The sequence below is a fragment of the Schistosoma haematobium genome, chromosome 4 (genome assembly GCF_000699445.3).
Source record: "Schistosoma haematobium chromosome 4, whole genome shotgun sequence".
In the NCBI taxonomy this organism is placed as follows: domain Eukaryota; kingdom Metazoa; phylum Platyhelminthes; class Trematoda; order Strigeidida; family Schistosomatidae; genus Schistosoma; species Schistosoma haematobium.
Window position 1 is genome coordinate 23,244,986 of NC_067199.1, and position 27,513 is coordinate 23,272,498.

General features: G+C 33.9%; 2 protein-coding genes across 3 annotated transcripts in view; both read right to left on the bottom strand.

Moving 5' to 3' along the window:
* Positions 1 to 6,648, bottom strand: part of SMOX2 (Homeobox protein engrailed-like SMOX-2) — a gene marked incomplete at its 3' end in the record, with an annotated part of 28,438 nt that extends 21,790 nt beyond the window's left edge. Inside the window, exon 1 of the mRNA XM_012940717.3 lies at positions 5,256 to 6,648. Coding sequence (XP_012796171.2) covers positions 5,256 to 6,399 — 1,144 coding nt within the window. The 5' untranslated portion in view covers positions 6,400 to 6,648. The remainder of the gene's footprint in view (positions 1 to 5,255) is intronic.
* A 2,572-nt stretch (positions 6,649 to 9,220) lies between these two features.
* ULK3_1 (Serine/threonine-protein kinase ulk3) overlaps positions 9,221 to 27,513 on the bottom strand; it is a 32,845-nt gene continuing 14,552 nt past the window's right edge. The window contains exons 10-18 of one of the 2 annotated variants that reach the window (XM_051216004.1): positions 22,125 to 22,165; positions 21,295 to 21,448; positions 19,914 to 20,237; positions 17,568 to 19,375; positions 16,690 to 16,739; positions 15,345 to 15,420; positions 13,749 to 13,789; positions 13,100 to 13,235; positions 9,221 to 11,155 (exon numbers count right to left, since the gene is read on the bottom strand). In XM_051216004.1, coding sequence (XP_051066551.1) covers positions 19,278 to 19,375; positions 19,914 to 20,237; positions 21,295 to 21,448; positions 22,125 to 22,165 — 617 coding nt within the window. In that variant the 3' untranslated portion in view covers positions 9,221 to 11,155; positions 13,100 to 13,235; positions 13,749 to 13,789; ... (1 more) ...; positions 16,690 to 16,739; positions 17,568 to 19,277. The remainder of the gene's footprint in view (positions 11,156 to 13,099; positions 13,236 to 13,748; positions 13,790 to 15,344; positions 15,421 to 16,689; positions 16,740 to 17,567; positions 19,376 to 19,913; positions 20,238 to 21,294; positions 21,449 to 22,124; positions 22,166 to 27,513) is intronic. The other variant, XM_051216003.1, reaches the window with a different exon arrangement.

A 27,513-nucleotide genomic window follows, 5' to 3' on the forward strand; every position in this document is an offset into this window, starting at 1 on the left:
TCTATTTTGTGGTGTGATGTGGCCTGTTTGGTTTACATATAAACCCAGTATGTGTAGAAATATATAATTCATATTGTGAAGGCTGAGATTTGTGTTCTGAACTCAACAGGCAGGGCTAGTCAGGAAGAAGGACCGACAAGAACTCTAGACTACTCGTACAGTTTTATACGTCATTGATCCGGTCGACAAATCATTGTTCTCTAATTGGCGGTATCATTACGTTACATATTAATAGGGCACAAGGCCACAAATTACAACACTAAGTTGCCATTTTCCATAACATTTTTTGGTTGAGGATATAACGATAGTAGAGTTTTTATGGAGATCTACGTTGTGTAGTTTGTTGACAAGACAAGTGTAGTGAGAAGGAATCTATGCATGTGTGCACATATGCACAAATTTGAACGCTAAACGTTTATACATTGATCATATTGTAACGTTAGTCATATAATAATACTCTTGATTTTTACGAGGAAATAATGAACGACAATTTGAATGAGTGCTTTAAACATTGACTGTAACTGAAATACATTAGTTATTGACAGCGGATCAGTGGCGAAATTCAAAAACTTGTAAATACAATGTTTACTTTAAAGCAATTAGTCCCTTTGATAAACTTTGATAGCGTGATAAGAAGACGAAGATTATCAGAACTATATAATATATTAGTGCAATACATTTCGAACAACCTGATCACACATACTTGTTAAGAGCACTTATATATAAAAATAAAAGGTCAACTAGACTGGAAATGGGGTAAGAGGAGATAAGGATAATAATAAGAGTAATAATAATGTGAACACAATTCGAATCCTAATCACTCTGGATAATAAGTCAATATTACCAGGATAGGTTTAAGGTATACCCTGGTAATATTGACTTATTATCCAGAGTGATTAGATTTCGAGTTGTGTTCACATTATTATTACTCTTATCATTATCATCCACAACCCCTTAAGTGATAATTACCATGCGCTCACTAGTGACTAGCTTCATGAGAAAAATTCTCGGAGTTCTGGTGAGAAGCTATGACCAGTGGAGCTAATCCGCGTCGGGTGGAAACAGGTGTCTACCTCAGTACAATGGAAGATGGTCGCGCAATTTCGTGAGCTGGTTGAGGTTAGACATTAACACCATTGGATGCCAGCTCAGTGCTCCAGTATGTTAAGCGTTCGTGCGCGAGACCGCAGGCCCTGGGTTCGAATCCTGCGAGCGGGGTCGTGGATGCGCACTGCTGAGGAGTCCCATGGTAGGACGAATTAGCCGTCCAGTGATTCCAGGTTTTCAGTGGTGGTCTAACATCAATCGGTTCATGATCTCAATCAAAAACTTAACAATCTCCACAACCCTTAAACAGATAACTGACCTTTTATTTTTATATATAAATGCTCTTAACAAGTGTATGTGTGATCAGATTGTTCGAAATGTATTGCGCTAATATATCACATAATTCTGATAATCTTCGTCTTCTTATTACATTATCGGAATGTTTACTTTGTTGTGATCAACATGTATTTATAGGTTATGTGGAATATGTTCTACAAAACGTGTAGATGACCATCTTTCTGTCCTTTCAACCTGTCTCCGTTAGCATGTACAGGTAAATTGACATATGTAATGTACCATAAGCAAGAATAAATCAATTCTTCACATTGTTTGTTAGTACATGAAGGCCTGCTCAGACGTCTAGTCTACTGCTTTTAAAAAAAATAAATGAAAATTTATCGCCACAAAGTTACCTATTTTAGATTTTTTCAATTAATTAATTATATGTCAACCTTGAGTGCTCATAATCCTTGACAAAATATTTACAACCTATCGAGAATCTTATAATTGAGAAACCCAGAAAGTGCTAGGAAGTAACATTACGAGAGTAAAACTGATCATAAACATTAACCGATAAATATGAATGGTAATTAACCACTGTTTAAAAACTTTTGTACAAATTTTCTTGAATCTTCACGAGTACAGTGGTCATAAAACGGGAACTTATTGCAATATTATTTTAATCAAATATATGGTATTGAATAAAACGAGTATTATCATTATTGTTACTATTAATAGAATAAATTCCGAAATCTACTTCATCAACCTTGGGAATTTCATAGATAACATGATAATTATAATTACAATAGATAAAAAATAAATGAGAATTAATTCAATTCATTTTTATTGGTTGTTTGAATTTTCCCATTGATGCTTAGGACTGTATATGCACATCCTGTGCAGATTGCCTTGATATTGCCATTAACTTACATGTATCATAAGCAAAGGTAGAAGGTGGCTAGTAGAGAGAGCCAGGATGCAGGTTTCATCAACTGGATGTACCTGCTAGTTTAATTTATCAGATTAGTGATTATACTAGATTAGACTGTAAATATTCAGTGGTAAATTATTCTTTGTCTCGGATTCGTTTTGAAAAACTGTTGAGCATAATCCAAAAGATTCAATTTGAAATTATTAAAATCATTTTATTAATTTAGCAGAAGACTGCTTATTATGTGAATTGTTTTATATAAATGTAACTTTATGACCTACGACAATGAAATTACTGAAAAGTTCACTACTGATATATTTATTTTATTTCTTAACGAGGATTGTAAAGTCGATTAAAAAACACGAAAGATAGCCAAAGAAGTGAACAGATTTCTACATTACGACTTGAAAGAGATTCTGTTTTTAGGGAAATCTATTGTCCTTTAAGAGCATTACGAAACATATTTGAAAGCTCTTTAGTACCATCTTGTAAATCTAAAATCTGTAACTTTTGCATGTTTTACTCATTAACATAAAAAATATTTAGGCTTTTAAGATCAACTAAGAAATAAATATTCAGTACTGATTTAAAAGTATGATTTCAGAACTATACTGCTACGGTGATCAATAATAGATCCGAAAGCACGAGTTTAAAACTGTCATAAATCTATAGATTGCATCACAGAGTAACACTGAAGCAGGGCTTCCTGTATTTCGATGACTATTTAACTAAAATCTGTCTGTGATGCAAGATATGAAATTTGACAATCTTCATAAACATTATATACTAATAATTACCAAAAGTGTTTGAGCCAGTGACAATTCAGGTGAGACTCATAAAAACTCTTTAAGGAAATCTCCAGGATTATTTATCAATAAATTTTAAAAGTATCCAACTATAGATATTAGTTTTTAGTGTTCACTCAGATGCAAACAGACTCTATATCCGAATCATACTTTATCTGATAACCAATTTATATCAAAATCTTCATAATTTCTTTAAATCAGTTGTCTCATATAACTTATTATTCATAGTTATACACATAACTAGCACAAGAGATTCAAGTTACAGTTTGACCACGCAATTTGAACGGATTTGTTTAGATGAATGACATTTTAGGTTTATCAACTATGATTTTATACATTGATATATTATTTAGATTGAATTTGATGAAATCCGGTTTGATTCTGTAGTACAGAATATCTTGGTCATCGATTTTGGAAATTCTTCATAGTTTAAACACTTCAACAATTTGATAACGTATATAAAAACTTGAGGACTCTGTATGGGGGTGTGGAAATTGCTGAATTTCACTTAAATCATGAACCAAATAAATTTAGACCACAAATGGAAACCTAGAAGAACTGGAAGGCCGCTTTGTCCTATTGTGGGACTACTCAGCAGTATGTGTCCATGACTCCGCACGCGAGACTCTAAGCGAAGAATTTAAGTCTTGTGTATAAACGGTAAACCTCTAGACCACTGAGCCGGTATCCAACGATGTTAATGTCTAACATTAATCAGTTCGTGAAATTGCGGCAACCGACTTTCATTATCTTAGGTAAGTAATTGCCTTACAGCCAACACAGATTGAACTTGACTCTTAATGGCTTCTCAATAAAACTCCGGAAGCTTCCTCTCAAAGCTAGCCACTAGTGACCATATAATAGTTATCAGAATGAGGTTTTGGAAAGTGTTTAATCTCATTAGTCTAGAGGTTAAGTGTTCACTCTTAAGGGCGAAGCTTTTGGCTTATAGTGCCACGTACAGACTCGTAGATGCGCACTGTTGAAGAGTCCCATACTAAGATGAGACAACCATTTAGTGCTTCTGGCTTTCAACAGTGGTCTAACTTAGGTCAGTTAATGATTCCAATGAGATTTATGAATTCATTATATAGTAAAAACCATGAAATGCATTAATGAATTATGAACATGCAAACTGAAACCTGTTAGGCTACAAAACAATCCTTTAGTGAAACTGATTTCATAACTATGCTTGGTGAAAAAGTTGAGTAAATTTTATTCGTATAATACAGAGGGATATATATATATATAATATAACCTAGATATAACCCCTATTCTCTCTTTTAAATGTTAAAATATCATGGTCATAAATCTAATGAAACCTTGTAATTTCAATCCTGTCGGTATTGAACAAACTTTGTCTGATGCAATCAAAAGAGTTTGAGTATATTTATATTTGATCTGAACAGTAAGTGATTTGGTTACGCAACATATTACAAGTTATTTTAATCACATACAGACTTATCATAGTTTGCTATCTCGAAAAAAATTCTAATAAATCATTCAGATACATCAGAGGTAAACCGTAGTAGATAAAAAATCCAAAGTGATAATACATTGTTCTGTATTATGCAAAAAGGGTGAAATTACTTTAGTTCATAAGGCTTGGATAAATCTATGAATGTTACCTTGATAGTTTCTGTATTAAAGTTTTAAAGTCGGCGATATTTTAATTCTACGACCTATTTTCTAAACTTATTTGTGACTATAGAGGTGACTGCTCCTAGACTTTCTGCATTTATCTGAGACTAAGATTGTAAATGAATAATTTGATCTCGTTTCATTTCTACAAGCAAATATGTGGTCAAATGTTTCGAAATGTGTGATACAAGTAAGTTCCATTTTTTTCAGACTTTATCTTCACATCACACTGATTAAATTCATAGTGAGATTTAATTGTTGTATATCCTAATTCTGTATTATTAGATTAACCAATAATGGGTTTCATGTTTTTAGTTTTCATATATTTACCAAAAGACTAATTTGCTCCCATGGTAGAATCTTATATGTTGACATGAACAAATGTAACTCTTACCCATCATATAAGCAATAACTGAGAAAAACTTCCGTTTACAATGTATTCAGGAGAGCGCATCAAAATTTATGAGTTATCGAGGTTTAATAGAGAAATATTCAGAAAATTAATTCAGTGTATCTTAAATCGATTAAAAAATGAGATCTTTTTAACTTACCCGACGATGGACGATCGGAATATCTGGTACAAAATACCCAAGCTGGTAGATGTAATTTACTTGGATCATTGGTATTAAGCTTATTCGATGATGTTAGTTCATGTATTCTACTACGTGAACCCAATTTTTTATTATGATTACGATTGGATTTCAATTTAATTCCATCATCACTTAATGCCTTTCGTAAATAGTTTTTATTGTTATTATTAACAGTGTTGTTAATGTCGTTTTCTTCTTCTTCTTCTTCCTCTTTTTCTGATCCAGCAGCAAATTTATTGATCAATTTATTCTTTTGTAAACTTCCGACCTCAGGCTCTTTACTATTATCACAAGTATAATTCATATTATTATGACTGATATCTGTACAATTGGTAATTTTATATTCATTTATATTGCCTTTATTCTGTATTCCTTGATCTTCCTCTTCTTTCTCTTCACCTCTTCCTCTTACTAAAACTTCTTTTCCCAAACTGTCATCAGTCTTCTGTCGTCGAATAACTTTATGTTTATCAAAGCTTAATATATCTTTAACAAAAAATCCATTGACTTTCTTTCCACTCATATACAGTGATGACGATGAATTCGTTGAACATGATGATGATGAAGATGAAGAGGATAAACTTGACTGCTCTATTTCATTAGAATATAAGTTTTCATTTTGTATTAAAGTGCATTTAAGTAATTTACTAAAAAAGTCCTCTTCATAATTAATCTTACTAATGTCATTCTGTAAACCATCAATTGTCATCATTGATAAGGATGATAATGATTTAACTGGTGATATAATTGTTGATGGTATTACTGTGGCAGATAATGGTATTATTCCTGATGTAGTTGTTGTCGTTCCAACTGCAGTTGCTGCTGATATTAACATAGATGACCAAAATGGATAATCTGTATATGAATTGATTGACATGAAAGGATTCAAATGTTCAATAGTTAACTTTTCTTGAATATTATTAATATCAAAATCATTATTACAATTATTATTGTGATAACAATTCCATGTATAATGAATATTCATAAGGTTTAAAAAATTTGATATAATCTCTTTATCATATTGTAAGAAACAATGCTGTTGTTTCATTTGTTCAATCATCATAGATCTAGACTTTTCACTGAAATTATCGGATAATTCAAACATCTTAATGAAACAAATGAATAATTAATTCATATAAAATGGTTGTATTAACATAAGTTTCTTTTTAAAATAAACAGTGATTGTTTGTTAAAAAAAATATGATTTTCAAATTTTTTCCATAAAAAATGTATATACGATCATAAGTAGTAGTTTACGATTATTGTTAATAATAACTAGTAATTAGTAAATTACAAACCAATCGGATTTATTGTTGACGCGCTAATTCAATGTTTCTATCTTTTGTATTCATTTAAATTATCATTCCATACAAGACATATATCGTTAAAAAAAATTAAAATAAATATAAAATGATAGGAGAAATATGTTTATTCTATCTCAGAAAGAGAATGAGAGGAAATCATTCTAAGTAAAATAATTAACTGTCTGTTATTCTGCAATGTTGATTGGTTCATTAGCAAAATATGAAATAATCGTTAAAGGTTAGAAGAGAATAAGAGTGTATTAGGGCAGAAAAATAAAATAATCTACTATCTTATTTCATACATTGAGGTACCAATAAATCATAATTATATCAGAATAGGGGGATGTGAAGATTGGAGTAATTTAATAATTGAATTCATGAGTCGATTATAGCTAGACCATCATGGAAAACATGAAGGTACTGGATGACTGTTTCGTCCTGGTTGACGTTAGATATTAATACCGTTGGATGCCGGTTCAGTGATCTAGGGGTTAAGCGTTTGTGCGCGAGACCGAAGGTCCTGGGTCCGAGTCCCGTGTGCTGGATCGTGAATGCACACTAGTGAGATGTCCCATACTAGAACGAAACTGCCATTTAATACTTTCAAGTTTTCTAGCTTTAATCGACACGTGAATTCAACTATTAAATCATAATTTGTATTTTAGTTCTGTGTAAAATGTTCCACAGGTAAGGTCAATGGTTATCTTATTTGCTTAAGTTCAGTACTATGTTATACATCATATATTGGATCTTACTAATTTAAATTGTTAAAGGATTTTCATTATCATTTCATTTTTCGATATAAAAAAATAGCCTATTCAGCTGAATTTTTCAGTTTCACTAAGATATGATCAATATGATATATAAAGATGGAATAGAGAAATTAGGTGATGTATAGTTACGGTTCTTTCTATGAAATTATGATTTAGTTTAATTAACCCTCCGTTTCTTGTTTACTCCAAAAATAATGAGATTTAATTATGGTGAATCAATAGGTAGGCTATTTGTTAAAACATTCGACTTTTAGTTATTACGTTGAACGTTAAAAAATGTTCCATTTACACTAGTTTGAATCACCATGTTATATTACTAATCATCGAATGAAATGTCACTGAAGAAAGGATGCTGAAGAATTAAGTGTAAAACTTACCATCCTTCATTTCTTTTTGATACTTACTCATTTGACTAATTCGGTGTGACCCTTTGAGGATAAAACCAATGAGATAGCCGCAGTTTGGTTAATACTTACTCCATTTTATCATAATCTGATTAGTAGAATCTCATGAAACCTAGGTAGTTTCTGTTGGATCCTATGATTTATAATTTTGTACTTGAAACTTATTCGATAAAAAGAAATGACTCAATCGGATCGACTGTTTTGGAGAAATAAGCTTTCAAGTAACCAAACATTAATTACTAATTAACGTAGATGATAAGTTGTATTGAAATAATGACCAAAGGAAGATAAAGTATTAATGGACAATCTCTTTAATACACAATTTTCTATTAAGTTTACTGGAACGCTAAAACCTGAATTCATGATATATATATATTGTATGAAGTAACAAGAAATTAAATCACTTCGTGTTGACAGTGGAATATCGTCTCAGTTAATAGAGTACATTCAAAGATAAGACGCTGGGTAAAAAATAGTTAAATATAAAAGTTTATTCATTATTTTTCATTTGAAAACAGGACTTAATGTTTCAAGCTATGTTTAATGATTCTCGAATTATTCCACTAAGTTTAGATTTAACTATAACTTATACACAAATCGGATGAATAAATATGTAATCCAGAAAAAATAGCAGGAACTGATAACTATTCATTGACTAACTGTTATGCATAGAAACAATGTATGCAGGAAAAAAGTAGTTTAATATCCGATTATCAATCAGTTTATATGTATCAATACCAAGGTTGGACTTGATAGATTCAAATAAATTGAGCATACGGTAGAGGGTTAATATTAAATATATTTTTGTTATATCCCGTTAAGTAAGAAAATTGTATTTCTTACGTTTCATGACTTAATGTGAGCCACTTCTTCAGAGAAAATTTTTACTCATTCGGATATAACAAAAATATATTTATTATTGATTTGATATCATTTTTGACAACAGATCATAACTTCTTTATTATTAGTAAGCCTAAATTGACAAGTTCATTCACGATAGACACAGGTTCACCAGTATCACAGTAATTAGTTTTCCTGTAAATAAATTAATTCGATGACAGGTGAAAATTATTTTTTAGAATGTTTTTTCAATGATTTAAATCAACAGCTCATATTACTACTGAATTCAGAGTATTAACTATCCATACATGTATACGGTCAAGAATATTTGAAAAATTATAGAAGATTATCATTTAGTCATCATTTATTTTATAAACAGATGAATATGTTAATATTCTGCATTATTAAAACATAAGTTCTATAACCGATATCGATAGAATTTGACAATCCTTTGTTGCATTTGCAGATACCATCAACATATACAACTTCCCGAAATCGATGGACTACAGTTTTTTTTATATACTATCGAAAGAAAGAATCCTGGATCACCGTAAACATCAAGATGGGTCTTAGCCACACTTCTTACACCGATGGTACGTTCGGTTAACCTTTCAAAATCACCGACTAAATAAAGTTCACCACATAAGTTGATGTGACCAGACAGTTGTCATTATTTAAACATGCGTCGGCAAATATCAAAAACATCTTGTGCAATTGTATTCTTCCTGAACGTCGGTAAATAAAAAAACTGTAGCTCTAGAAATCAATGAAGGGTGGATAACATCCTTCTGATCGATGTCAAATGACTAAACCAAAGGCCGATCTCCTAAGTAAGATGTGGAAACTCGTGTATATGACCTACTGACCATACAGTTACTGTGTAAAAACCTTTTATCAAATATACAAGATTTGCGTCCACGACTGACAGGTTGCCCATAACGCTAGATACTAAATTTATTATAAAACCAACCTTCATGTAATTTGAGAAGCTATCAGTCAATTAGGATGACACTTCATTGTGCATACATATTTTAAATAAAAACCACTGGGATCTCTCTTATTATAACATAGCAGAAAACCTCTTTCCCATAAGATTTTAATTCATTTAGAAGTTCCGCTTCCACAGAAATTCCTACACCAACAAACATCACAAATCATATCTTCAAGATTTAAAATAGACATAGAAGACAGCAGTGATTGTTAATACAATCGAATACCGATAATTCAAAATCATTACTACTTACACCATTAAAAAACTATTCTTATAAGATCAATGCTACTCTCATCCCTTAGAACAAAAGCGTGATGCAGGATCGAGTAAATGAATCCGTGTTTTGTTAAGAAATTTCGATGACTGAACAAATAACTATAGCTACAAAGATAGTAATCCAGGTTTGAGTTATATGGGTTTCATACTTATTTGAAGTAGCTGAGTTGTTATACAACACATTCTTGTTGAGACTTTCAATTGGATATTATAGGTATTTTATCAGAAGAATAAATAGAAGTTGTAGTTGGGACAATTTATATTTATGCGTATACGATACCCAAGCTTGTCTATAGCCGATTTTATATTAGGGTATAATTAGTTATTGGTCCATAATACCGCGAATAGAGTTAGAGGATTTGTTTGATAAATAGATTTCAGCCATACTTTGATTATCATCTACTGACTACAACTACTTTATAAAACATAACTGAATAATGCTTCTACATTAGCGGTTTGCCCGGGTTTTTTATTCAACCTTAAATACATTGGTCGTTGGTAGTGAAAAACAACTATTTGCTAAATATTTGTTAGTAAACTCTAAACACTGGCTTGATTCATTAACCCATAACTCGAAAACATTATTTTTACTACCAAGATTATTTCGATGTATTGAACAATTTATTGACAGTTTGATTAGCTACTTTGTACTCCTTATTAAACTATATAAAATAATTTGACACAGTAGACGTTCACTATATGATTGAGACCCGTATCACTCAGGAAATATATAACCCAGTTATTTAAAATGTGGCACTTACATTACTCAAATATTTACAAAAAATCACTATTAATTAGTAGTGTCTAATACAGACACATGTTCAATCTTTTATTGTTGATCGAATTCTACTGATCAAGTAACAAAACTATTATTTTATATGACTCGATACTACGCAATGGATAGGCCTTGCACTGCAGTTTTGTACTTATTCGAAGAAAAAAAATAAGAAATCAACTACAAAACAATTTGTTTATATTTACCGTTAAAGTATATTGAAAGAAAAAAATTCGTATGAAAGACACTTTTCGATAAAAAGATAATATGATCTATATATGAGGTGTATAAGCACCACAAGTGTTTATACGATAGAAATTAACAATTACATATAACATTACCAGTTACACATAAGAAAAAGAAATAAGAAAAATATGCAAATAATAAATATACACAATATCACGATTAGTTGAAAGATATCAAGCTTTCAACAAACAACATAAAATAGGTTAGATAGACCTCTCTCTCTCCATATATATCACATTAATAAGCACTGATCTGAAATAAGAAACGAACAAAGAATATTATACTAAATTATTCAATTGTTTATTCGTTTAATAAATGATATTCTATTAATCAAAAGGATGGTGATATACAATTTAAATGATTCACATGGAAGTAATAGGCTAACTGTTAATGAAAATTTTCTACAATCAATTGTTAAGAAACGCTAACATTAAACTGAATAAAATAGTCCATAACTATTAACTTTAGATGTAGATAAACTAAATAACTAATTTAGGAATATATCTTTGAAAAATTTATATTCTCAACAAATATATAATATCAGATGGGTTTTGTGGATATTACAGTAATTCAAATGGTTAAGATCATGAGTCAGTTGAAGCTAGACCACAATGGAAAACCTGGAAGCACTGGACGGCCGTTTCGTCCTATTGTGGAACTCCTCAGAAGTGCGCATCCACAACCTCTCCCCCTGCGAGATTCGAACCCAGGACCTGCTGGTTTCGCGTGCGAGCACTTAAACACTAGACCACTGAGCCGGCACCCAACGGTGTTAATGTCTAACTTCAACTAATCCACGAAATTGAGCTACACATCCATGGTGGTCTTGCTCCAACTGACTCATGATCTTAACCATTGAAATATATAATACTTTGACTTAAAAAAAGTAATTTAAAATGTAAACTTATTGAAGAGCTACAAAAACGAACGATTAAGCAGTGTACACTGAAACGGTAGCTCAGTGATTACGGTATTTGACCTTCAATTAGTAAGCCGCAGATTCAAGCCCAACTCCCCTTACTTCGGTTTGAGCAGTTGTTTAGTATGGATAGGCCTCATAGTTAAGGTGTGACTCAAGGTTAAGCATACGAATTTTTATCGGGTATGGAAGTTAATAACTTAGATTAAAACATACTGAAGTTCCCCATAGAAACAAATGCCAATGAAGCACCTTAAAATGTTTCATAACTTTACAGAGGATGAAATGAGAAACGGCATAATTGAAACTCCTGAATTTTACAAACTAAACTGTACGATACACACTTATCCAAGGGTTTGGTTTTGATTCAGGCATTCACTAATAACCAAAATATGACCCCTATACTTTAAGATATAATTTTTATTTGCCCATAATGAAATGAATCACTCCGATTGTAGTACACCAAAGTTCTTGACTCGTAACATAATATCTAAGTTCGTTGGCATTCACAGTTTCCATTCTCCTCTCACTCAACTCGTTTGCGTGCATTGCTTTATACTACTTGTTGATATTTAGTAACCAGTTGCATTTCCAATAATGTATGGACACATGGTTCAACGTCCATTTATTGTTGCGTAAAATTCTTAAGTATTTGCATAAACTAACTTGAAATAGTTATTTCTAGTTATTGTGCATTTCTCAGATATATTTTTAGACACAAGATTTTCTATGTCTTAGTGCTATTAGTTTCCATCTAATAGTTGATAATTATTATCGACTTTAGACAGTTACTGACTGTGACTTACGCTATCGCACATTGCAATTAATATTCACGTAATTACTACAGGGAATCTTTTTACCTCAACATATCAAGAGGCGTTAATTTCCAAAGATATCTCAAGATTTGAGATTTGTAAGTAACTTGCATTGAACATTTCTTTAGATAAATCGTTGTTTTGAGTTTCAATTGTTCACGTGTATCTCTAATTTGTGCAATTAGACGCTTGGATAGATCTTAAAAGTGATGTTTCCTTTAACATTGAGTGATTAATCATCCTCGCACGAGATTAATCTATTCATTAAAACTTTCGCAATAGTTATGAAAGTATAAGATTATTTATGAGCATATTGAATGCTCGTCTAAATAACATATGATGAAGATAGAAATGAATAGAAGTTAAATAAATAAAATAGAAGTAACCTCAGTGATAACAGAATGTAAAAAAACCTCATCAAAAAACTAAATTAAATCTGCATAATAAAGTGAAAACGCCTACCTTCTTCTTGTGGATTTTCGTCGAGTACTTCTTCACCAATTTGAAAACTAGGAGATTCATTTTCACCAATCATCATTGTACTGTTACAATATAACTGGGCTTTGATTTGTTCGGCTTTATCCATGGCAAGATTTAACTAAAAATTATGTGAAAAAATAAACCATAAAAAGAAATCAATTAATCTGAGTTGTGGCTACTATTTTCAGTCTTTTAGAAATGAAAAAAGACGACAAATTATTTAACCATTATAAACTTATGATAAATCAAAGCTCGTCTGTATAAATAACAAAAAAACTTTATAGTCCTATAAACATACTGATAATATAGCATGAGATAGTTCTGTGAAAAGTAAGCTGATGTTAACTAAAGAACTACCTAAAACTAAGAAAGACTAAACAGATGTCTCATTCCTATTTGGAACTCTAACAGTCCACATATACCATATAATAGTATGTTAAACTCTGTATCTTCAGAATTCATGGCCAGCAGAAAAAAGAAATTGAAGCGAGTTCACGAACAATGCATGCACTTATTAACTGGTTCAAAGAAAAGTTAAAACAACTGATGGCAATCATACAATGAAACAATTATAAAAAAATCTTTGTTTTTAATTTGTACAAACACCACATAAAAACAATCTATATCTTACTTCTTTAAACAAAATACTCCGGTTCTTGGAATTAGGATCATCTGAGAGAAAAAAAGAAAGGAAATATCAAATAACGTGTGGTCATTTATATTAAAATAATGGTAATGATAATAATACTTATGAAAACGTACTTATGGACATTACTGCATGACAGCAAAATCTGACTAATCGTCCCAATTGATCAACTAACGGTTGGTGCCTAAAAATCCTAGCAAGTATTCTGTACCATCCAAATACAAAGTAGCTTTAAAAGTTTATCAAGTCTACACAAAGAGGTTTCAATACATAAGAACTGTATATAAGAATTTATGGTAGATCAAGTATGATGAAATGAAGGACAGTGTTGTCCAGCTGATTTTAATTAGCGCGTTTTTGGGAGCATGGTTGAGGTAACGTAGCAACATTTGAGAAGCCATAAGACAGAGATACAAGTCAATATAGGGAATTTTTTATTGCTCTTCCTACCTGAAACTTTCCCATTATTATTTTAAATAAAATTCGTGTACACTAATATTATTGCACAGTAGAAAAATATAGCTCAAAGATCTTTTCCAGGATACGAAGATCCTCAAGAAAACATCATGAACTTCAGAATTATTTCAAGAATATAATCAGTGATAGAGTTCAGGGATGAGTTATCGGAAAGTTTTGATTTCGAATAATGGGAATTATTGTTTATAAACACTTACTTCGTCAGTTTTTTTTTACGGAGCGTATTAAAGATAATGATTATGAACTTTATAACAAAACATTTCGTTTTACAAATAACCACGAAATACAATTTAAATGAAGGAATTAGAAAAATAATTGAATCATGTGATGCTAAAGAATAGTTATGAAGAGATAAATAAACATGAACTAAATCGATTTAAATAGAATCAATGTTGTAATAATGAAGAGTATAATGTACGATATAGATTTCTACTTGAAAAAGTGAGTATAAGTGAGGTCCTAGTAAAAAAAAAATCATGATCTGTAAATTTAGACAAGTTGAGAACGAAATAAGAACTGATAGATGATATTATGTGAGGATTACACAACATCATAAATTGAATCGTGTTAAGAATTAGCGATTGAATGGTATCGTGTTCGCTACGAGATCACACGAACTAAAATGCGATCATGTGTAGGATTGTAGGTGTATACATTACTTGCAATTCTCGAACAAGAAAGAAATATCTATTTAATGCTCTCTGGTTTTCCGTAAATATCTAATTGATATCAGTTCATAATGTAAGGTGACTATGAGCGTTTTACTACTTAACTTACAAATAGCTATTCTATCACACTTATAATTAATTTAAACAATAAACACTAACTGATGTCATTAATAAAACATAGAAAAGCTCATTTCTCATAAAAGAATGAATCATTTGAAATGTTACCCACTGACATAATACAAATCTTGATTGACAGTTACCACTACTACAACACTGTTTAAAGATGGCGCCAGATAAACTTAGTGATAATAACAAATATAATAATAATAATGGTAAGTCAATATTCAAACATGCAAAGAATATTAAATTATTTTATAAGTTTATTGTTACAAAATAAAGTTGTTAACAAAAACTCTTAACTAGGAAACTTTCTCACTTTGAGCTTCTTTTAAACAATTTGAAAATTCATTTTGAAAGTAAATCAGTGCTTCTTGTAAATGATGTTTAGAAATCTAGAAAACAAATATATATATATATATATATATATATATATATATATATATATACATTGTATTTGCTAACAATATTATGTAAACAACCTTTTATATTGATGTAAAGAAACAAATCATCAAACGATTTGTTGATATATGTTAATTCTTAAAGATTTGTAGTTAAGTCTTGAGATTTGTCAGATGAATAAGAGTACATAAATATATCAACTGAGAATTCTGGTTTTTAACTTAATTTCTTTTTCCATGTTATACTACTAAGTTACTTACTAATATTCATTAGGAGAGATGGATGATAGTATCTAACAGTGGAATCCAGGACGCATGTTTCATCCTATATGAGACTGATTGATTGCAGTCCTAAACATTAATGAGAAGATTCAAACAATCAATACAAATGAATTACTAATATACAGTAGTTTATGTTGTTGTCAATCATTTTTTGATATATAAAACCTATAATCCGTTTGTTATGTGTGCTATTTTCAAATATTCACATGTATTCCTTACACTTATTCCATTTTATTACCGTGATTGTGTTTCCTTACCATTGTTAGCAGTTCGCCCTTATTTCGAGCGTCTGCCCCCCAAATGTTCTCATATGACCATGCGTATACAGCCAATGAAAAGAAAGTTCTACTCACTGCCTTCTCGCAGCGGGGATGATGTTTACGAACTTGAGAGGACGGAAAGTGAATATCCAGTTGTTACTTACACTACAACGACTAAACCAGAACTAATTTTACTGTAAATTTCAATTAAGAATGAATGCATTTGAACTATTGTGCTCGGTTTTAGGCTTATGTGGACTAGGCTATCTATTTATTTATTTGAACACATACATATTGGTACAAGAGTGTACCAAATATATATGCGCTACACAGGTTATCTAACCCCTAACTTTTATCGTTCTAAAGGAGTATACTTCCCGTAAACATAACCATGATTAACAGTTGGCATCAGACCATACTTTGTTTCTTTCAATTTTGATTTGATCACTACTGTACGACTTAATGGACAGTGATTAGGCGTTAATCCAGTCCATCTAACTGATACAGTGCCACTATTTTAATGCTTCCTGCCTCCTATGACAGTTAAACTTACGATTGATATCAACACAGGTTACTCTCAGTGATTCTACAACGTCTGAGCAACATTTCAATGATACCAATGATGAAATCTACGTAACTTAAACAGAAAAGCACAAATTTATACTATTTTTAAATTAAAAAAACATTTAAAAACCAATGATAAATATTCAATCATACATACAAGTTTATAAAACTTGTCCAAAAATTCAACCACAATATTGCTGGAGGTACCTGGTAAAATAAGAAACAATAATTAGAATCAAATATGACACTAAACAGTTGAAGAAATACCGTGATAAAATATAAGTTTATTAGAATATTTAAATAGCAAAATCTTGGAAATCTTTATAGTTTACAACAGAAGTGGATGAATTAAAGTGTACACATCAAGTTTTCGTTTTCTTCTAGATTTGGACTGACAGACATGCTAACCTATAGTTTGGTACAGAAGTGAAATTTCAGGTTGTCACACTTTGTAATAGAACAGGAAGAGAAAATCAATAAAATTGGGTTGAAAAATGAATCCAGACATTGAATTTTTGTTAATCCGAAGATGTCAACTGAGAAATCTGATTATCTCTTCACACATTTAAAAACAGTAGTTTATGATTAATTGGACTGAATTAATGTCCCGATCTGATCACCTGGTCATTCTTATCGATCAAATTCTACCTCATTAGTGCACTTTGAGTTAGATTGTGACTTTATCTGCATAACATATGACTCAGTGAACGCTGTCAATGCAGGTTTATACACTTATCTACTTATTTACTCCCTTCGTCGATAAATCTAACTTTAACCATGAAATTTCTCACTTAGTTATCTACCCAAACATGGAAAACACTATGAAGAAACTTAGCGTTGAGCAGTTTTGCTTTACATACATATCCATAAACACTAATTAGAAGATTTTGATATCTTTTTAGCATCACGGACAATAATGTTATCTCAAAATATTGGAAATCTAGTGTAAAGAAAAGCGTTTAAAAAATTGACAGATGATGGTGTTTAGGTAAGCATAGTAGTTAGGATGGAAGAAAACTAAAATTAAATAATCACCCAGTTCTAAAAGTCGACTACGATAAAATTTCTCAGTTAGACCGTCTACCATATCAGTTGAATCGACATTTGGTTCAGATTCTAAATAGGAATCCCTGAACTTTGAAGAATCCAAAGAAGTTGTCTTCACACTTGATTCAATGGCCGGTTCAATTGTAGAGGAATTAACAGATTGATTAAGAGCTAAAGATTCTTCTTGTTCAATTGTGTTCGTTGAATTTGGACAAGGACTAGGAGATGAAGGAAGGACAGGAGGAGAGTGAAGCGATCCCAATGGCAACTGTGTAGAATTCGAATGATCCACCTCAACCAATATAGCGGTAGGCACAGGTTCTGCTCATATCCATACAAATCAATGAAAGTAATGCAGTGTAAATGAAATTCATTATTATTTAAAATAATTGTATGGGAACAATCGTTTAGAATTAGAATAAACTAGAATGGAGATAATATTTATTTGAACACATAAACACTGGCACAAGGGGGCACAGAATACATGTGCCACACAAATCATTCGATTTGTGTAGGGGCTGGAATACTGTCCAGGTGCCCGAACCGAAGCAGGTGGTTTTGTTAGGAGGCCACATCCCAAGCCTTTGACATAGAGGTCCAATCTACAAGCAGTGGATCAACGTTACAAGGTAGTCGGTGACCAACAATAGGTCCATACGCCATTTGTTCTCTCAGGATCTTGGAGCCCATATGCACCATTGGTTTGGAATCAGGGTTTTCCAACTCCCCTAGGTGGATCCTCCATATCCATCAACCCGGTTAAAGCTCCGGATATTCACTTTTCGTCATCTCAAATTCGTAAACAGCATCCCCGCTGCAAGAAGGCAGTAAGTAGGACTTTCCTTTCATTGTCTGCATACGCATGGCCATGTGAGAGCATTTCGAGAAGGAGAGCTAACTCTCCCCAACCTTGGCCGTACCAGGGCATTGGGGACAGAATGGAAATAAGTAACAAAATGGTCGTGTTTTTTCCCATTCATACATAGCCAAACTTAACAAATTAAAATAATGATTAATACATTTTAGAGCTTAACAGAGAAAGCTTAAGTCATATGGTCCGACCAACACGGAAAAGAAAACTTTAGAATATAACTGAAGTGATTACGAGTTCACTTAGTCTGCGAACGGAACAAAGACTTGTGACCAAAGACCAATAAACTAGCTATTCTGTTGCGTCCCAGCCCGCTAACTAGAGAGAGAAGTCGAAGTCCGAACGGGGAAGTATATTCCGCAAAAAGCCAGAAGCACGAGTGATAACAACAGACACAAATCAAAACGTATACATACAGCACAAAACCGTCCTTGGGAAGGGTTACAAAACAGCCTACTAAAAGATACAGTGGACCAATAGCGTTTAAGATTCTCCCAACTGGGAAATACGACATGAAGGAGAAAAGAGCGGTTGTGGTGCGAAAACAAAGAAATTCAAATTTCCAAAATAGAATTACGAAATTATGACCTTTTTCAAGTGAGTTCTGGGGATATAACGTCCCCAACAATAACTAATTACTACAAATTAATATTTAGCTCAATGTTCAACAAGTAAAACGTTTGATACATGTTAAAATATACTAATAAATGTAATATGTTAGTATCGTGTTACAATTTTAAGTATTGAATAAACTAGGAAACAAACAGAATAAAAGAATATTATGACTTGATGTTTATGATAGCATTTTCATTACCATTGTATCACAATTATTTACTTGGATAAATTGAGTTGAGTATAACACACAGATTGAATACAAACGCATAAAATTCTGATTCATTTTTTTCGTATTCCTTTTTCTTCTTACCTAATTGACAATTAATAAAACTATAATAATAAAAAGCTGATTTGCTATCCCTTCACAATATAGTTTGTGTATCAAACACTTTAACATACTTAAAGATGGAATCACAATAATACTAACCAATGTTAATGAATTGTTTCCAAGTATTCCTTAAAACAATTTTCGAAAATAAATGGATAGTAAACTAGATAACAGTGAATTATACTTTCAAATGATTTCAAACAGGATGAAATAATGGTCGGCTGAAAACAATTACGCAACTAATATTGATTCTGACCATTTCCGTATTGGTAAACTTCAAGCCTTATGTCAAAGATGTTACAACCAAACTAATCAAGAATCAATGGTTAGGTTCCTCATAACTCCTAAAAAGTTATCTCACAATAAGTAATACCGAATAAATGACACGGCAAGAAGTTTAGAACAAACAATTAATTGTTCAAAATCTGGTAAGTTTAATCAGGACCATTGTTAACATATACAGACATGAATACAATTGAATGATTTCATTGAATATGAAACCAATGTGTAGGTGACTTACTAGCTTTTCCACTGTATTCATAAGGATTTTCAGTCTTATCATTCTGTCGCGAAAACCAATGCTTAATACGAGTAAGAATTCCAGCTTTATCTGAGGATAAACAAACATTAATTTGTTCGACTGAATCTGTCGACAAACAGTCTCCCCTAAAATATGTAAAATTATCACTTGTACCTGAATCTTGTGGTTGATATGTTTCAGAAGTAGGTGATGACTTGCTTTTCAATGATGATTGATGATCATCTTTTTCTTTTGGTAGATAATGAAATAGGCCTTTCTTTGATGAATCGGCATTCTTTTTAGGCTGTCGTGATACATCATAACCTAAGATCAATATAGTGACGAAAAGTACATGCATGCACGAAAACATGTGAAATGAAAAAGTAAAAACGCTAAATTGAGTGAAACAGATTTGGAAAGTAGAAAACATGCATTTGTAGCTAGTATGTGCCTATAAATATTTTAGAACAACATAGTAGAACAACAGCTTAGATAATGTTAAAATGATGAAGATTTGAAGCTTCATCGACTTAGATGGTAGAGAAAAGAGTTATCTATGTTCAGCCGTTTACTATTTAAACAAAGCTGACTATCACAGGAGTAGTTTCAAAAAAACCTGAGGGCGACTAGTGAAAAAACACTCAGGTGAGGACAATCAATTTATATTGTTTAATGCGAAATTACAGAGTTCTTTGGTAAAATGTGACAACCATACATTAAATACTTCATTTGCAAATCTTCTATCAAGTGTCTTTTATATCCTTCATGATTCTTCTAATTCTCAAATCCTTTCTGTTTCATCTCATGTTTTCTTCAGATCAATCTTCTCAACCCTCTTTGGAGATGCATTCCACCTCTGATCAATGTTACATACTACTTATGTCGACAAACACAGCAAAGTCACTAACTAAATTAGGGCGAGATTGCAAGTTTAATGATTGGAATCAGTGAGGCAGATATAATCGACGATTCAAGACTATACATACCACGTCTGAAAATTGGTTCACAGAGCAGATGTATTCACTCGTTATCCTCTTTTAAAGCCCGAATTTTCATATTATCTTATACTTTTAATGTGTCAATTTTATTCGTTTTTTGATGTTTTCAATGTTTATTTTTCTGATGCCATAAACAATATTGAAACCTTATTCCTGTTAATTCTCATTTAACCAAAGTAAGATCGGTAAGACACTTACTGCTTATTAATTCAGCTTCCTTTTCAAGCTTCTCAAGAGGAAATGTATTTCCATACTATGGAAATGTATTTCAACCAAAAAGCACTCAATTCATTAGTTCATCGGTCTACATTCTTATTAGATATCTTTTATCCATGCAAACAAGTACAGTAATTAAATTTATCCAAATTTGAAATTTTACTCACATTTCACTGGAACAATAGGATCAGGTAAATTAACTGCTTGACTGTTAAGAGTTTTTGGCTCTAATTGAGGTGACGACGATGAAGTCACATCCGTGTGACTAAGCCGACATAATTCTAATTTCAGTGATTCCGTTTTTAGTAAATGATCTTTCATCTGAAATTATAGTTAGTAAATGACATGAAAAATCAAACTCCCAAAATCTCATTTTTGTAAACTAATTTTTAATATATAACCTACAGAATATGCAACAAAACACGACTCATCAACTGCCTAATTCACGAATTCGTTGACTTCTCCTACCAGAACTTTGAGAAATTTATCTCGGATGAATCTGATTATCAATTGAGTGAAAACAATTCTGTTGCAAAGTGATTAGGAGCTAAACAGTTTTCAATATAAAATAAATAACTTTGAAAGTATATACAACTGAATAAACAACACAACTCAACAGCCAGGAGTAAAAGTAAGTTAAAAGTTGTGAGCTATACTGACTAAGGGTTAATCGAATAAAGTTTATCACTCACATGGTTGAAAGCCGTCCTTAAGCCATTAGATTACAACCTCACAAATACACGTACAATACCTCAAAAAAACACCATCGTCAAATATTTAAGTGACATAAACTCAATAACTGAGCATACATTGAGATTTGAATATCCCACGGAGTCGACTATTAGTAACAAAGTGCATTACAAAAAAATTATATAAAAGACCCACTAAATAGACATAAAGTATCGTCATCAACGTAAAAATTTAGTCACAAATCTGTTACTAATATTAATGCTCTTGAAAAATACAATAAAATACTTTTCATCAAAAATGCACTAACCAGGATTCGTATTTGCGATTTCTTGAAGCGCGACGGCTCATCTATGGTAAAACAAAGAGAACGTTACAGTAACGATCTGCCGAATACATTTTATTATACCAAACGGAAACTATGTTAAGTCAGTCAGTAACAACGTAGAACTTCGTACGTATGTACATCAGTTCGAGTTGCCACACCACCTTGGCACAGAGATGCAGTTGTCGATTCAAATCCCGTAGTGGTAGAGGTAGCAAGAGTATAAGCAGTAATCGGGAAGATTAGGGTTTGGAGATGTTATTTAAAGAGTATAATCCAGTGAAGTAAATTTGGAAAGATGAAAAAAGGGACATGGAGAATTCAGAAGATTAGAATTTGGGAGAACACAAAGAGTGTATGCACCTGCGCCATTGCAAACGATTTTGAGCCATGTCATTCAGGGTCTCTAACCATAGGTTGCTATCATCTCGCGGTCCCCAACCAGGTAGTCTACACCTACCAACATGACTCAGTCCACTTGTCAGTGACTTCATGGACTTGTGCCATGTTTTGGTTTGGCCGCCTCTAGCTTTCTTCCAACCTACTCCTATACCACTGAACATAGCACGTCGAGGTAGTCGGTCGTTAGGCATACGTAACACGTGTCCCAGACATCTCAACTGATGAAGTTTCACTACTTCATCAATTGATTTGCCATCCTTACCTAGTACCCGTTTCCTAACAACTGTGTTACTTACTCGATGGTCCCATGATATACGAGCAATGTTTCGAAGACACCTATGATCGAATACTAGTAACCTACGAATATCCTCTACTCTTACCGGCCATGTTTCACTGCCATAAAGTAGGACGGGACGAACTGCTGCGCAGTAAACACGTCCTTTGGTTGATAGACGGATATCTCGCCTACGCCATAAATGACGCAAGTTGGTAAAAGCTAGTCGAGTCTTCCGTATCAGTGCTGATGAGACTTCCAAGATAAGTGAAGCGGTCAACACACTCAACTACTTCACTCCCTATCACTAGTTCGGGTGTCAATGCAACCCAATCCTGAAGCAACATTTTGCATTTCGAGGGAGAGAATCGCATCCCGAACATGCTTGCATTGTTTCTTAGAGTGGTCAGAAGACTCTGCATTTTGTCAGCGTCTTCACCAAATAAAACTATGTCATCAGCATATTCTAAGTCAACAAGTGAACCTCCCGGTAGAAGTTCAACCCCTGTAAATTTAGATGAGGAGAGTGTTATCTCTAAAAGTACGTCGACCACAAAGTTGAACAAGAATGGGGAGAGTGAGCAGCCCTGACGAACACCACTTGAGGTAATCAATTCCGATGACAGTTCACCATAAGCTCTCACTCTACCAGTTGTGTTCGAGTAGAGAGCCTTTATAAGGTTAATGTACTTCTTTGGTACTCCTTTCAGTGACAAACACTGCCATAGAACCTCACGATCAACAGAGTCGAATGCCGCCTTAAGGTCGAGAAAGACTACCATTGTGGGGCGTCTGAACGAGTGTCTGTGTTCTAGAACCTGACGTAGTGTGAATATCTGATCTATACAACCACGTCCAGGTCGAAAACCGGCCTGATTTTCTCTAATCTGCTCTTCACGAGCTTTGATTAGTCGTCGAAGTATTATTGAGGCTAATATTTTATACACTATATTTGTCAAACTGATTCCTCTGTGATTGTCACAAGAGGACTTTTGTCCTTTCTTATAGACTGGCACAATCAGTGATTGAGACCAGTCAGATGGGATTACGTCCAGTTCCCAAATCCTACCTAAGACCTCAGCTAATCTCACTGCTAATACTGGACCACCATCCTTAAAAATCTCAGGAGTAAACCTGTCAGGGCCTGCTGCTCTCCCTCGTTTCAGATTTCCTATGGCTTTTTCAACTTCGTAAAGGGACGAAGGACCTACATTAACTTGCCATTCAGGTTGACTAGAGATCGTGGGAAACCGGAGTGTGGCTGAAGGCCAGTTGAACTGATCCCTAAAGTGTTCTGCCCATCGATCCAATCTCCTGGATTGAGAATGTATAATATGTCCATATTTCTCTGAGAGTGTTTCGCTAACAGTCGGTTTCCTAATACCGGTTTCCTTAACAAGTCTGAACAATTGTCTGCTATTACCTATTGCCGCTGCCTTTTCCATCTCTCTTGCTTTCGCTACCCACCACTGTTCACCATCATTGCGTAGACTTCCTGTCAGCTTGCGCTTAAGCTGACTCCGCTCTTCATTATGTTCAGAGCCAAGTGGAATGAGTTTCCGAGCATCTATCAGTGCGGTAGATGCTGCTGAGATCCAGTGTTGCTCCCTAACCTTCTGGTTTACCTTACTAGTAGATATCACTGCTGTTTCCACAGCTTTTCAGATATCATTCCATGCTGCCTCGGGGTGGGCATCACATACATGGCTGCCTAACTGTTTTCCTAGTTGTTCCTGAAATATACTCTTAGCTTGACTATCATTAAGTAGGACCCTAAGAGGTTTCCTTGCAGCGTCTTTCTTACGTCCAGTAAGATGCAGACAGATACGCGCTCGTACTAGAGCATGATCTGAATCTAAGCATGTGCTCCAGAATGAGCGACAGCCTTCTATCGAGCCCCTCCATCGGTGGCTGATAGCGATGTGATCTATTTGGGTCCAACGTTGGGACGAATTAGGGGTCGCCATGTTAAAAGATGTTTTTCCTTATGCTTAAAGTTAGTATTTGCAAGGAACAGGTGGTTATCTGAGCATAGCTGCAACAGACGGTCGCCATTATCTGTTCTTTGAGCCACGACACCATAAGATCCACCTAGGTGTCTTTCCCTATCGCTTAGTTTACCTACTTGAGCATTAAAGTCACCGGCCACTATTACTACATCCGAGCGCTTAGCTTTTCGGAGAAGGTCCGAAAGCTTTCTGTAAAACTCATCTTTTACATCATCTGAGCTGCAGTCAGTGGGAGAATAGGCAGAGACGACGAAGAGGCGACGACGAGTGTCCCTATCTTTCTGAGTCCTTACTGTTCCGTTCAGTCGGACAGCGCACAAACGACTGTCTACTGTGACCCACTCTAAGAGAGCTAGTTCTGCCCTAGAATTCAATGCTATACCTACGCCGGCGAGGCCACGGGAAGCAGAATCAGGGCTTCCAGATACACGAAGCGTAAACCGAGTCGGTTCTTTATTTTGGCATGGTGAGGTCAAGTGAATGACGCTACTCGGATCCTGTATGCGCGTTTCGGAGACGCAGCACACATCGATGGCGCGGGATTCTAAAGTCTTAGCTAAGGAAGCCTGTTGTCCTATTTGGCATAGTGTTCGGACGTTAAACGCTTCTACGTGTAGTTTAGAGCGTGGTTTCAGGAGACCAGGAATAGCGTTCAACGTACTCGAATCGTTTGCCCTAGCGGTGCGAGGTGATAAAGAGACGTGAGGAGGGTTAGTCATGGAGATAAGAGAGGTATTAGGAGGTGTAGGAAGGATTTGAATCTGACCAACTTGGTCTCGTGCGCTGTTACGGGTATGAGGGATGGTGTCACTTTCCGGCTGCCCACACCGTGGAAGGGTATTTCTTGAGGAACCTGAAAAGAAAATTGGATTAGTGTTGGTCTTGACGACCTGGGAGCGTGACCGCAGAGCCCAAGGGACAACTGCTTGAGGCCGGCCGCGCACGGCCTTTTTGTGGAAGGTTTTTGACGTGTTAGCTCCGTTCTTCAAAGGGCCTTATCGCCGGAGACGGAAATCCGTGAGGTAAGGTGAAGTGTGACATTTTTAGGGTCGACCTTTTCTAACCCCACCCCTCCTTGTGGGAAGGCAGCATCGCTCCAGATGCTGGTTGTCCGAGGGAAACACCTTACTGCTGTCACACCCCTCTACAGTCAGCAGTACGACTTCGCCCTCAGACCTTGAGTTGCTGCTTTTAGTCTTACCGTTCACCAATCGACCTGCCTGGCATGGTAGAACCTACAGGAACATATGTTCCAGCCAATATAGCTCGGTTGGGTCATCACGATAGGGAAGCCCGACCACCGCGTCAAGGTAGCAGCTTCGGTCGGGTAATTAAATATTTTTTTTAATTCACGGGATTTTAACAAGTACATTTTATATACCACCGAAAGATAAACTAGATCGATACGTAGACCCCTCTCTATCTTTCTCTAAGTCTCGAGTAGTTCCACACTTCGCATACCTAGATCACGTTTTTTCCTTCCGATACACATTTGTCATATATTCATATTGTAGATGCTATAATTTCCAGTTCACTACTTCAGATTTGGCTGATTTCCCATCTCTCGCAATGTGCTGGTTTAATATATAGTAAATTGAACAGATCGTATGTTGTCTTTGACTGCGCAGAACTTGGTCAATACTCTTAAATGAAACAAACATTCATAAACTCTTCAATCCATCCAATCAAATCCATTAACTAAGCAAGTATAAATTTGATGAGATTTATGGATTGGACAAATAATTTTGTGGGAACTGGTCATTCTTCACATTCGTTGAGAAGAATATAAAACAAATGAGGATTTACACAAATGTCATCAAACTGACCAACAGTATAATACATGCTAATTTTTAGTTTAAGTCGCAGTGAGGATGGTGACTTTTAAGAACCCTTTAGTAAATTCACTAGGATGAATAATCTACACTACCTCGTCGCGAGTATCCTAAAATAAGTGACCAATGATACACCTGTCTGTTATGTGGTTAAAGGTAGTCGACAGGAAACCCTGGATCTACGTTACGTACTAGTCGACACTCGTTAAAAAAACCATAACTGTAGTCTTGATGGGGAGTGATGCTATCTGTGGGAGTGCAACTTGATCGACGAAATTCGATCAGAACTAAATGATTAGACAAACATCACGTTAGTCACTACTTAATAATTAATCTATTGTAAGCACCTCTGTGTGAGAGATAAACTACCTAGATTAACCTACTCCATATGCATATACCTGTCTGTCTGAACTTGTGAAACTAGGTAGACTGATCAGTCGTTAACAAATATGTCGCCACGCGTTATATAGAATCTTTCAGTACCGCCCAGTGAAGGGAAAGGTAGAAGTTCAAAATCATCTATTTTGCAATATGAAGTTGGTTACTCTTTGACATTATTTATAGGACCTTATCCAATCTATTTCTTTCACATTGCAGAATCGTTAGTTATGCTCCATCTAAAATTGAATAATGATGTTAAAAAATAGATCTTATAGTCGTTTTCATGGCCATAGCCTTAGTCTTACTACAAACTAGCGTATTTTTCTTTCGTGATTTTATCTCTTTTCATATTCAAACTCTCATCTTTAATCGATCCCAGATTTTCAATCGAAATTCAAAATTACATTTATGCTTTGTTATTATCTTATTGTTTCTAATCTAATCCTATTATCATTTACAGTGACCTATAATTGTCT